Source organism: Carex rostrata, chromosome 13, assembly GCF_964058835.1.
Source record: "Carex rostrata chromosome 13, lpCarRost1.2, whole genome shotgun sequence".
In the NCBI taxonomy this organism is placed as follows: domain Eukaryota; kingdom Viridiplantae; phylum Streptophyta; class Magnoliopsida; order Poales; family Cyperaceae; genus Carex; species Carex rostrata.
This window is the reverse complement of record NC_135930.1, coordinates 3,530,917-3,545,239: the sequence shown is the minus strand read 5'-3', so window position 1 is coordinate 3,545,239 and position 14,323 is coordinate 3,530,917. Positions and strand designations below refer to the sequence as shown.

General features: G+C 33.8%; 2 protein-coding genes across 2 annotated transcripts; one reads left to right on the top strand and one right to left on the bottom strand.

The window, feature by feature from the left end:
• The first annotated feature begins 701 nt into the window (after positions 1-701).
• On the top strand, positions 702-4,420 carry LOC144564362 (phospholipase D delta-like). The gene is made up of 7 exons (XM_078313967.1): positions 702-1,210; positions 1,520-1,792; positions 1,923-2,240; positions 2,470-2,586; positions 2,819-3,013; positions 3,380-3,643; positions 4,361-4,420. The coding sequence occupies exons 1-7, from the start codon at positions 785-787 to the stop codon at positions 4,418-4,420; spliced, it is 1,653 nt and encodes a 550-aa protein (XP_078170093.1). The 5' UTR covers positions 702-784.
• Positions 4,421-9,495: 5,075 nt separating this feature from the next.
• Positions 9,496-12,507, bottom strand: LOC144564359 (uncharacterized). Its single transcript, XM_078313964.1, has 5 exons — positions 12,463-12,507; positions 10,914-11,964; positions 10,129-10,737; positions 9,806-9,975; positions 9,496-9,546 (listed from the first exon to the last, which is right to left on the bottom strand). Exons 2-5 carry the CDS (start codon positions 11,962-11,964, stop codon positions 9,496-9,498), a joined length of 1,881 nt encoding a protein of 626 aa, XP_078170090.1. The 5' UTR covers positions 12,463-12,507.
• Between the last annotated feature and the right edge of the window lie 1,816 nt (positions 12,508-14,323).

Genomic DNA, 14,323 nt, shown 5'->3' with positions numbered 1-14,323 from the left:
TTGTTTAAATATTCCATTTTTGGGGTCTATAATTTTTTATTGCTCCAGGTGCAAACAAAAAGTTCATCAACTCATGCTGGCAGATTATGCAGGGATGGTCTTTTAACCTCAAGAAAATAACAGTAAGAACAGAAAAAAAAATAGAAAAAAAAAATTATCATCCCAACTTAATTATTCAATTTTCTCTGCAAGTCAGCACTCCTTTAATGAAGGTGATTGATTTAAACCCATTTTCCTTTTGCACTTCCAATTTCTTCTTTATTATTGGTCTTATTTTCCAGAATTTTTTTTCTTGTTTAATCTTATATATGTTCGGAAACTGATGAGTGATAAAGAAACCAGTTTGATTGTTATATCTGGTATTCTGATTTCAGCTATCAGTTTTGTTTTCCTTTGATTTCGTTCATCCAATTCAGCAAATGAAAAACTTTGATTTCTAATTAAGATTTTTTTTTTTCATTAAAAGTGAGCCTAAGTAGCATACCTCTTTAAAATGAAAGATTATGATTTACTCTTTCTTTTATTGAAAAAAGAAAAAGAAAAATGCTCTAATACATCATGTTTTTACCAGACGGGTCATATATATTTGATCGGATGATTACGCCATGTTATTGAGTAAACACATTTTGAACTTCCTTCTAGGTATCTTCATTGCTGGCTATGCAGAGTTAATGCAATCTTCAGTCCCTAACCCCATAACCAACAAAAAAATTATAAAAAGCTGCACTTAAAAATCTCTATCATTAGTATCTTCCATACAATTTAACAACAAAGTTCTGACACCATGTCGACCGATTTAATGAATGAAATCCAAGAATCTGACAAGACCCCAGACAACCACACCCCATGTCCCAGTACCGAAACTTTTACAGATGCCAGTACAAGCTCAAAAATTTGTACAGTTACTTACATTAAGGTTTTGCATGGTGACCTGGACATATGGATTCATGAAGCCCGGTCCCTACCAAACATGGATATAATGTCAGAGAGGATGAGGCGGTGCTTTTCCGGATGCAAGCCCCCTTGCATGAAACCTAGAAAGAAGCGAGGTGGGGTCCACAATATTATTACCAGTGACCCGTATGTATCTGTTTGCTTATCAGGTGCAACTGTAGCACAGACCCGAGTTATACCCAATTCCGAGAACCCAAAATGGGAGGAGCATTTTGTTGTTAATGTGGCGCATCCCACTGCTACGGTTGAATTTCAGGTAAAGAACTAAAGCACTGGTACAATTTTTGCATGCATTAAATTAACTAGAATTGGTCATTTTTTGTTGCTCCTGTAATAAATAAAAATCAAGTACAGAAAGATAAAGTAACCACCGAAAGCAAAATAGAAAGCTGGCCACTGTTCAATATATATTCCACCAGTATCAGTATGGATATTGGTACCTTGTCTGGTAGTGGTACTGTACCAGTGAGATAAAATTTCCTTGTTTTTTCATTTATTGCTTGACAGTAACTCCAAATCCAGCTGTAATCGTTAGTTAATCATATTTCTCTGTACATATTGTTAGGTAAAAGATAACGACTTGTTCGGTGCGCAATTGATTGGTATTGCCTCAGTACCAGTTGAAAAGGTCATGACAGGAGAAGTGATAAAAAGTTGGTTTCCCCTGGTGAATCAGTCGGGTGAACCGGTCAAATCTGGTCAAAGTAGCCCAGAGCTGCACATATCATTGCAATATAAGTCGGTAGACACGAATTGTTTGTACGGAAACGGCGTTGGAGCGGGTCCAAACTATTCGGGTGTGCCCAATGCATACTTCCCGTTAAGAAAAGGCGGTAAGGTAATGGCAATTAAAACATGTAAACCTGAGAATATATTTATTATACTTGTATAATTATAAGACAATACCCAGATTGAAGGTTACATTATATAGCATATACTTGATCAAACTCGTGGATTCTGATTTGTAGGTAACCTTGTACCAAGATGCTCATGTGATGGATGACACATTGCCTAAGATAGAGTTAGATGGGGGCAAAATATATGCGCAAAATAAATGTTGGGAGGATATTTGCCATGCCATATTAGAAGCACACCATTTGATATATGTGGTAGGGTGGTCTGTTTACCACCCGGTGAAATTAGTGCGTGAACCGACACGCCCATTGCCGAATGGAGGTGACTTGACTCTAGGAGAGATGTTGAAATTTAAGACACAAGAGGGGGTAAGGGTGGTGTTGCTGATTTGGGACGATAAGACCTCGCATGATAAATTTTATCTCAAAACGGTACATCTAACTAAACTTTTCTTCATGTAAGAATATCACATCTGGCTTTGTTCCCCTTAACATTTTAGGGAATCAAATCCTTATTTTATTGACTGTAAAGTATACTTCAATTTCAACGCATGTTGAGTATATTATATATATATATATATGATAATTTGAAAAATTGAAGAGATATACGTGAATAATTTTGGTTTTATTTATTTTATTTCCACAATTTTTAACAATGTAGAATGGCATAATGCATACGCATGATGAAGAAACAAGGAAATTTTTCAAGCATTCAAGTGTGCATTGTGTGTTGGCACCAAGATATGCTAGCACAAAACTTAGCATTTTCAAACAACAGGTGAGCCCCCAGAACTTATCCTTACATGAGAGATGTGCTAATTAAATTATTAAATTATATCATAAACTACATGTGAAACATTATGTTATCATATAAGTGAAATCTTAAATAAAGCAACGGTGCAGTGAGAAATCCCCAATGACAAAGAATTAACGTGAAAAGAAAGCCTCAGTACTAATTTTGTTTATCATTATTCATATTTAGGAAGTAAAAAACATTATTTGAGTTTCAGGTAGTGGGTACTCTATTCACACACCATCAGAAGTGTGTGATTGTCGACACACCTGCTGGTGGAAACAACCGTAAAGTAACCGCTTTTATTGGAGGTCTCGACATGTGTGATGGACGATACGACACACCAGAACACAGGCTTTTTAAAGATCTCAACACGGTTTTCAAAAGCGACATCCACAACCCCACATTAACTGTACAACCCTTCTCTCATCCCTTGATCGAAATTTCTATAGAAATGAAATATCATGACGGGTTTGTAAAGAATTATCCTGCTTTACTGATAAATCACCACAAAATTCCTTACCTGTATTTTGCAAGGAGGCCATAACTTAGTTGGAATATTTAAAATGGTATCACCTTATGTTATTCACAACTTCAATATTATTATACTACTATATATGATGCTTTCTTAATTAACAGAATCTGGTGTCCATTTTTATTTTCAAGAAAGAAAATCAATGAGAAAATGATTTCACATTATTAGTTGAAAAACAAATGGAGTTAGGAAACAGGGATACAATGAACAGTTTGTTACTTGTAACACTCCCACTCTAAATAGGTAAATGGAAATGGGCCGAGACAACCGTGGCATGACCTCCACTGTAAAATTGAGGGGCCTGCGGCATATGACATATTAACAAATTTCGAGCAGAGATGGCGAAAGGCGACAAAATGGAAGGTTAGTTTGAGAAGAGTGACGAGTTGGACCGATGATACATTGATAAAAGTCAATCGAATATCTTGGATTCTCTCTCCTTCCAATGACAACTCCAATAATGCATATGTTTGTAACGAAGAGGATGCCGAAAGTTGGTATGTGCAAGTATGTATTTACTATCTTACCTTCTTAAAAAAATTTCAATGAGTGAGGCTATGGTACTATGCATAGGGCAGTTGGTATGTGCAAGTAGGAATATTCCGTTAAAAATTTGGATAGAAAACGTTGAGTGACTTGATTGGGACAAATAACAAAGTTGAGTGACTCAAAAGGGACAAATCAAAGTTGAGTGACCAATTCGTGACAAATAACAAAGTTTAGTGACCTCCAGCGAAATTTACCCTTTAATGATTGTATAAAGAGGTTTAAATGTGCGATACTATATAATCAACATTAATTAGAGGTTTAAATGTTTGAACATAGTAGTTTCAATTGTAACATTAGACATTTAAATGGTTATAGAATGAAGTTTATAAATTTGAAAATTTAAAGTGTTCATGGGGCTTTACTTAAAAAAAAAAAATCAAAATGACTCAAAAGTATTTTTTCATGAATCTCATTTGAAAAGAAAATATAGTAGAAAACATTTGTATTTTTAGATTTGTAAAATTAAATACGGATCTTTAGAAAAAAAAAAGAACAAGAATGATCAGAAAAATAAGAAAAAAGTGTGGTAAAAAAATATATATTTCATTTTTGGCTTGAAAATAAAAATAGTTAGGAGTTAAAACTACATAGATTTAGAATTTTAATGTTTGTAGATAGAGGTTTAAATGCTTGCAAATGGCATTGTAAAATGTTATAAATATAACTTTAAACTAGTTGAAGGACGCACTCGGGTATGATGGCTCGGGACTCGGGAAGCTAGAACATTTCTCTTAAACTTAAGTATATTTTTATAAAACAAATTGAAAATAAATAAAATAAAAGTAAATTTTTGAAATGTTTTTTGATAAGAAATGGAGAAGTGGAGAATCTATAACCTCTAATTAGTAACAGAAAGATAATGTTTAGATCCAGACCATTTAATCATAATCCAGATCAATCCAATCTAAAATAAAATACATGAGATCTTTTTAATATTCGTTTGAGTTTTGATCATAAAATCAAGATCTAAACATAAATATTTTTTTTTACTTGTCTTTTTTTAAGGTAAGGTGGCAACTTGCCATCTTATAATTTTTCATTTAGGAAAGAATTTTTTTTTACTTGTAAAGTGATGTGATGAATTCGGCAAATGCACTGCACTTGACTTGGTAGCTTTTGCGAAGCTTTATTTTAAAAATATATTTAAAGAAGCCAAAAGACAATAGTGTGAAGAAAAGACAAAAGTGGTCCACAGTGCTGTCATGGGTTAGAAATGTGAAGAAAAGACAAAAGTCTATGCCGAGTCAATGCTAATAAGTCAATGTTATGTTTAATTTAATCTACTTATAGTTAGCACCCAATATCAATTATCAAGAGAGAGAGAGAGAGAGAGATCTGAATCAGAGACAGAGAGAGAGAGAGAATAAACAGAAGGGGGAGCACAAGGGGTCGGGAGAAAAATAACAGGAGCAGGCATCGATTTGTTCTCGTAAGTATTTGTGACTTGAAATTTTATTGATAAATTTATTTAAATCAAAAGTGAGAGGGACTCGTTTCTGGTTTATCTGTGTGAAACTTCAATCCCTTGCAAATTGCTTCGGTTTAATTAGTTTCTTGTTTCCTTATGTGTGTTTGATCCAGTGTTGTAAATAACAGTATGCGAATATTGGACAAACATGATACCGTCAAGTGATTAATCAGAAATAATCGGAAATAATTGATCATAATAAAAAATAAGTGGCCAATTAATTGAAAAAAATCTGTAACAGTTTAGTTACTGCCAACGACTAATCAGTCAATTAATCGGTTTAAACAAACTTTTTTTACAACACTGGTTTGATTAATGAAGTTAGTGACAGTTAGATGCGATTAACTCATTTTTTAACAATGTTTGTTTTCTAAATATTTAATTTTTGTCTCACAAAAATGTACTTTTAATTTATTAAACATTATCTCAATATGTGAGTAATATCAATTATATTTTTTTACTTATCAAATAATTAAATATTATAATACAAACAACATATATCATTATGGAGTTAGGCTAATATGACACTAGTGTTATATCAAACTAAATAACACCACATCTTAAATCCTTAGATCTGTTTTAAGATTCGTACAATGAAGTGCTTGAACAGTAAAAACGGATATTACGAATTTTAAAGCAGATCTAAGGGTTTAAGATATGGTGTTATTTAGTTTGATATAACACTAGTGTCATATTAGCCTAACTCATCATTATGTATGCACTTTCAAACTTTTGATCCAACTTGAATAAAGAATGAATTGAGAGAAAAAGTTCTAGATAAAAAAGAAAGAGGAGAGAGAAAAGCTCACCGACCAATTTTGAATAAACTTACATAACATTTCGTTGGGTCTCCAAGTCCAAGCGGTGCTTTTTTATTTGATGATTGATTGAAAGAGGAGAGAATTTTGATTGAAAGAGGAGAGAATTTATTTGATGATTGGAAGAATACTTCATCCGTATCTTAGACTTACCTATAGTTTTCTGTTACAAATTATTTTATTCGGTATTTTATCTTTATACATTATAGTTATTAGCAATTAAATAATAGATAATATTAATATAATAATTTTTTTTTTAATTTTCATAAAAGCTACAAAGTCGTGAGGAAAAAAATTGAACTCTCGATCTTTAGGTACAACAATTCTAGGACTTTTTCCTAGTTAACTGTGCTACATCCCCTTTCTCTATAATAATTATTTTTATTATTTACTAAATAAAATATTGAAACACATTCATGACACACATATAGACGTTATTATTGAAATCTTTTGAAATTTATTTACGTGTTTTAAAGAATAATTAAGTGTAACAAAACTATCAAAAGTAGTTGACCGAATAGATGTTCAAACGTCAAGAAATAAACTCCCAAAGGTATGATTCCTATTTATTACTCACAAAATTTTTCAGTCATTTAATTAATTTGACCGACCTATTAATTGCAGTACCTAATTATATATTTAATTGTGGTCTACTATTTACAGAGCATGTGCTTCATTGTAACAATGTTTTAAAATTAGTTGTAAATTTGGATGACGGATAATTGAGCTCTCTTATTTACAAATCATGTACTTAGACCATGATCTAGAATGGTTTGGAAAATCGGCCGATTCTGAGTTGACTCGGTCGGAGGCAAGCCGATTTTTTCCGAGTTGACTCAGTTGTGTGAGTTATGTGCAAAAAAACGATAAAATATATTGATGATGAATCGAAACAATCGGCCAAATTTCCTCTATTTCTCTTTCGTTTAGAGTCAAATTAAACTGTTTTGATAGTTAAATCGAACCAATTTGTGCTTTTCCATGGATATCGAAGAGAATTGGGGAAAAATAGATGCGACTCGGAGAAGAGAAGAAGCTTTAGAGCGTGCTCCAGAAGAAGGGAGGCGGAGAAAGGAACGGCAAATTTCCTGTGCAGAGGGAAAACTTCCGAAATCTGATTAGCCCAGATTAACTTGCTCCAGAAGAGGAGAATTAGAGACGGAGCGAATAGGAACGAGAGGGAGCACGCACTGTTCGGATGGGAGAGACAAGGCAGGTTTTGGCGAAATCTGTCACCTCCAAATTGGAGTGTAGATTTTACAGTTCCAAGGATACGCTATCCCCGTCACTTCGTCCCCTCCCTTCTCTTTAATGAGATTTCCTCTCCGATACTGGAGCACAGCCTTAAAGGATTATATAAAATGTTAGATAGACATAGACATGGTGTACATGAGGTGTACTGTTATATTTTGACAATATAATTGTTTCACAGTAGACCATGTTCATATCATCTCTTATATAGATAAATGATCCAAACGGATTGTTGTAAATTTGTAATGTTATACTGATCAATAGAGACAAGGGTGTCCTGTGCACAGCTGTTGACACTCGACTATTTTTTTTTTTTTTGACTAAATTAAGGGATGGGAGTATGGGATTAACCTAAAAATTTGATTGTTATGAAAATATAAAAGTTGAAATTAAAAAGAACAAGTATTTCTCTTGTAAATATTAGTTAGTTTATTATTATTTTATTTAAGATTAAATAATTTTTATTATTTAAGTAATATCAACACAAATTTGATTGTTATCATATTAATGTCTTTATTATTTGAATCAGTACAACAATATCCTATTTATATTTCAATACACAAAATAACTAGAGGATTCAGCAGGTCGTAGAGCTTTTGACAGTAACAAAAAATGTTTTAGTTATAATGCTTGTATTATATTATATTAATAGATTATTTGAGTGTAATATTTTATCTTAACATAATTTTTTTGACAAATTACTTTTTCTCATTTTTTTTCTATTTTTTAGTACAAAATCCGAGTTTCTGATCCGATTCAGCCGATTCCGACCGATTCAGCAGATTCCGGCAGATTCCGGCTGATTCAACACCTTACGCGCGTGTCGCTGTTAGCAAAAGACCCACTAGTTGTGAGTCATTCGCTCTCTCTAGCTGTTTGTTAATTAGTATGATGTTGAGGTAGTACCATATTGTTGGAGCCTTACAATTAAGTTAACCAGTATGTACAGTTCCATATCTTACCAGTATGCACGGCCAACAATAATTAATGGTTGTTTTTTTTCCCCTTATGTAATTATCAAAACACTATTCTTACTCGAATTTATTGGTACAATTGTTCACCCAGTTTGCACGACCAAGAATAGACGAAGTAACTTGAAAGATGGCCGAAGGGATAGTTACTTTTGTTTTGGAGAAGTTGTCGGATGCTGTTGTTAAAGAGGTTCTACAAATACAAGGCGTCGGCAAGCAAGTGGAAACATTGAGTCGTGAGCTTAGTCGGATTAAATCTTTTCTCAAGGATGCCGACACGATGCAGACCTTAAATGAGAGGCAGAAAAATTGGGTCAATGAGGTCAGAGATGTTGCTTACGACATCGAAGATGTTATTGACAATGCCCATTTCTTGAAGGCTCCCGAAAACCCTTCGAAAGAGCTCCCGAGAGGATGTTCTCGAATTGTTTGTGCTGGTAAAAGGATGTGGAGCAAGCACAAAAGGCTCCCAGCTTTGCACAACCTTGGCAGTGAGATGAATGAGATCCTGGCACGAATTCAGGATATCATACAAAGTAGAGAGAAATATGAAATAACCTTTTCGAGTGAAGGCAGTGGAGAGCGGCCGAAGCTACCGGTCAGGCCCCTTATAGTACCTGACATTGATGATCCTTATGTTGTTGGCTTTGATCCTCACCGGGACAACATTGTAAAACAGTTACTTTACACAAGCACCAAAAGGCGTGCTATCATCTCCATTGTGGGACCTGGTGGGCTCGGAAAAACCACTCTTGCTCGAAAAGTCTACAATAGATAAATATGATTATATGGAGCAATTGTGTCAATAATTGATTAATAATATGTTATTTCAATCTTTGAAAAACTGATGACCATCTACTTCTTTTTCTACAGCAATGATGTTAAAAGACAGTTTGATGTTCACATATGGGTAGCTATCTCTCAGGAGTTCAATCTAATGGATATTTTGAGAAAGATAATAGAGCAAGTCAAGTCTCTCCTTCCAAACAAACTAGAACGGGGAGAACAACATTTATTGAGAAAGCTTCACGAAACCCTTAATGGTAAGAAGTACCTTCTTGTCTTAGATGATATATGGACAAGTGATCTATGGACTCAAATTGGCATGGTTCTACCTGATGAGATTGGAAGTGGAGTAGTCATAACTACTAGAATCCAAAACATTGTCGGTGATGCTGAACCATATAAACTTCCCTATTTAACTGAGAAACCGAGCTTAGAGCTTTTGCTGAAAAAGGCTCTGCCTATTTAACTTCCCTATTCTTGTATGTTCGGGGACAATTAATTTTGACCCGATTGTGCCTAGACCTTGAAGTCTTCCCTCATGTCGAGATTTAGGGATGCCGATAGCTTCTAAATCATCCAGATATTTAGAACAATACTCAATAACCTCTTCAGCAGCGTAGGCTCTTATAATGCTGCCCTCGGGACGATATCGGTTCCTCACATATCCCTTTAAAATTCCCATGTATCTCTCGAACGGATACATGTACCGCAAGAAAACAGGTCCACACATCTTAATTTCTCTGACTAGATGAACAATTAAATGAACCATGATGTCAAAAAAAGACGGCGGAAAATACATTTCAAGGTGACAAAGAGTTACAACAACCTCCTTTTGCAAATCATCCAATGTATCAGAGTCAGTTACTTTGCAACAAATAGCGTTTAAGAAAAAACAAAGTCTCGTGATTGCATTCCTAACACACAGTGGCAATATACCTCGAATTGCAATAGGAAGAAGCTGTGTCATTAAAACATGACAGTCGTGGGACTTCATGCCTGTCAATTTTAAATCTTCCAGTGAAACTAGCTTTTTAAAATTTGAAGAATATCCAGATGGAACTTTGACACCATGAAGACATTCACAGAAGCTTATTTTCTCTTTTTTTGACAACGTATGCATAGCAGGTTTGAGATATGTACAAATTTTACCATCTGATCTTTCCTTCTCTCCTGGTTGTAGATCGGGCAGTATGTTCATTAATTGCATGTCTTTTCGAACATTGATACCATCCTTAGTCTTACCCGGAATATTCAACAATGTTCCAACTATGCTATCACAAACGTTTTTCACCACATGCATCACATCGATACAGTGTCGAACCTCTAAATGCTCCCAGTACGGTAAATCCCAAAATATTGATCTCTTCTTCCAGCTAATTTTTGGTGCTCCTTTCTTTCTTCCCCCCTTCTTCTTAAATTTCCCAAATTCAACCTTGATATCCTTGACTCGTGAATAAACTTCTTTACCGGTTAATGGATAGCGTATTTTGCTGTTCTCGATCTTTCCATTGAATTCTTTCTTTCTCTTTCGGTGTGCATGATTAGTAGGAAGAAACCTGCGATAACCCATGTACACATTTTTAGAGCAATTAGTTAACCACATATCAACGGTATCATCTTGACAAATAGGACACGCCTTTTCTCCTTTAACACTATAACCCGACAAATTGCCATATGCCGGAAAATCATTAATGGTGCAGAATATCATAGCCCGTAAAGTGAAATTCTCTTTGTGATATGCATCGAACATCTGCACTCCTGGTATCCACAATTTTTTAGGTCCTCTATCAATGGCGCTAGATACACATCTATGTCATTTCCGGGTTGTTTGGGTCCTGATATCAATAAGGTCAGCATGATGTACTTGCGTTTCATACATAACCAAGGTGGAAGATTATAAATGCACAATAGAACCGGCCAACTGCTGTGCTTACTACTCATGCTACTGTGCGGATTCATTCCATCTGTACTAAGCCCAAGCTTAAGGTTCCTACAATCATCGCCAAATTTAAATTTTCTGTCGATATTCCTCCACTCAGGAGAATCAGCAGGGTGCCGTAATTTTCCATCTTTTTTTCGGTCTTCGGCATGCCAACGTAATAATTTTGCATCTTCAGCATTTGCGAACAAACGTTTGAATCTTGGTATCACGGGGAGGTGCCACAATACTTTTGCTGGAGATCCTTTTTTCAATTTAGAATCATCACTATTATCGTCCGATAGCTTCTTTCTTATGTAACGTGATGTACCACATTTTGGACACTCGTGAAAATCTGCATACTCATTCCGGTACAATATACAATTATTTGGACATGCATGTATTCTTTGAACTTCCAAATCCACTGGACACAATATTTTCTTTGCTTCATAAACATTACATGGTATCTCGTTTCCATCCGGAAGAATTTCTCTTAATACTACTAATAACGCAGTAAAACTTTTATCACTCCAACCATTAGATGCTTTTAGATTATACAATTTTAATACACCTTGTAATTTTGTAAATTTTGTACAACCAGGATACAACTCCTTTTTACAATCTTCATACAAATTCTCAAATTCACAATATTGCTTATCATTACCAAAATCATGTTCTAAATCACGTAACATTTGATCAAAATTAACACCTTTATCTACCACCATATCATCATTTTCATCGCCTTGTACATCACTTCCACTATTGTAATTATGGTCTTCCTGATGCCTACTACCACTACCAGTACCAGTACCTATGCCGGTTTCCAAACTCTCTCCATGCCATATCCAATGCGTATATTGTTGCTTAAATCCACGACGGATTAAATGATTCCTCACTTGGATGGGGTTAGACCATTTCTTGATATTGTTACAATCACGGCAAGGACACGACATCACCACCTTCCCATTATTCGCCATGTCTTCCATAGAAACTTTCATAAATTCATCAACACCTGTCAAATATTCATCTGAAACACGTGATATTTCATACATCCACCTGCGGTCCATCTGCAATTATAAGAAAATACAATTAAGTACATAGTTTGGGTGAAATGTTGAAATTAGGGCTTATAAAGGGCCGGTTTACAATCTTATCCCACTCTTTGAATACTTTGTCTCCATAGTAAATATATGTTAGTCGCGATTTAGTATTTAAGAAAATTTCGGCAGCATTTCCCCTTAGTTCCCCAAGTATCCGGGGAACTAATAAGAGGAAATGCTGCCGAAATTTTCTTAAATACTAAAACGCGACTAACATATATTCACTTCCTAATTGAGACAAAATATTCAAAGAGCAGTCCCAAAATGGGGACTATTCAAAATTAATCCCTATTGGATTAATTTCGAACGGGTATCATGACCTAAAAGCATTAATAATTCGGTTATGGCTCCTAAGACAATACTCTAGCTAGATATATACCTACCAACTATAGATACATTTAATTAATTACATTTCTCATAATGCAAATTCATGCAAAAAATTCATGAGTTTTGTATTATACTTACAATTTCTTTGGATGCCAAATCGAGTGATGTGAAGAGATTGTTCCACCAAATCCCTCGCCCTCCACCTCATGCACATCAAGTGTACCTATGCCGGATCAAGGAATGCAGTATCTTCATTTACCCATTCAAAATTATAAGTATAACCTAAGTTCCATCATCTACTTTCCATCTTAGTTCCATCTAATTAAGTATTAGTGCATAAATTCAGCAAATAGAAATAATCTAAGTCCCATCTAATTTAATTAACATTTTCATCTAATTTTTTAAAACCAAGCACACATAATTCTAAGTTTTCATAAATCTAAATTCTCATCAAACTAGGTTCACATACTTCTGTTCAATTATCAGTAAAGCACACAATTTAAATAGATTTATTAGAAAAAAATTCTCCAATATGTCTGATTTTCTAATAAATCTAGTTAAATTGTGAAGAGAATGTGAAATAGGAGTTATATACACTCGGATTTCCTAGCTTTTCTGATAGATCTATTAATAAAAGTTCTATATATACTAAAAAATAAAGGAATATAATTTATATTACCTCAATCAACCTTCAAACGAGATATTTCAACGAATGAAGATAATACAAAATAGACAATAGTTGTTTCGTTTAGAAAGATCAGAGAGCAGAGAGCAGAGAGCTGAGAGCTGAGAGCTGAGAGCTGAGATTAGAGAATGCGAAATAGAGAGATCTGAGAGCCGTCGAAAAACCCTTCTAACTTAGGTTATGAAATAAAAATTCGCAACTGGATGGAGGTGGAGTAATTCAGAAACAGGAACGGCTATTTCCTAAATGTGCGTTCCTAATAGTCAGGAACGGCTAAAATTAATTGTGCGTTCCTAATGTAAAAATATTAGGAACGTTTGATTATAAAAGACCGTTCCTGGATATTAGGAACGGTCGTTTATAATCGACCGTTCCTAATAAGTAACTAACAGGAACAGTCGTTTATAAACAGCCGTTCCTGATTATTCAGGAACGGTCACTTATAAACGACGGTTCCTAATACCCATTTTTAAGGTCACCTTTTAACTTTGCCCGTTCCTGATAGATAACAGTATCACTTTTTTGGTTTGACTGACCCTAATGTGGCGTTCCTAAAAGTGTATTCTCCACTAGTGTTGGCAATTATTTTCTTTGTTTGGATTACTTGTTTCAGTACATGATTGCTCATTTTGGTAAATGTACTTAATGTGATTGGTTTGCTCACTAGTAGGGGTGTCAATGATACCCTTTTAATCGTTTACTCGATCCATATCATATTTGATAAGACGGTATGGGTAAGGTTATTTTTCGTTAGCTTATTGGGTATGAATATTGGTAAAAAAAAAATTGTTAACTTATTGGGTAAGGGTATGGATAAGAGTTATTTCATATCTATAATCATATAGGGTAATTAATAAATATAAAAAAAATTATATGATATTTTTTTATACATATAACTATATAATTTTATTATTATAATTAGATTGAATTATATTACATTTCATATAATTTTTTAATTAGTAATTTATCCAACATTTTATATAGTTTTTTAATTAGTAATTTATGACAAAATTGATTTATATATATTTTAAAATAATATATATATTTTAAAATAATAATATCAATAATTATAAATGGAATAAAAAATATAATTTTTTATATTTTTCTATTATTAGGAATATGATGTACTTATATATATATTTATTAGTTATATTTTGTGATTAAATTATATAAGCTATCAATTCATTCACTAATTACTATTATTTGTTTTATTAACCATTATCTTAATGAGTAAGGATAAAGTTAAGCTAATATTTAATGGATAAGGATAGAGTATGAGTAAGACAAATTTCAAGTAGGCATGGATATGAAAAT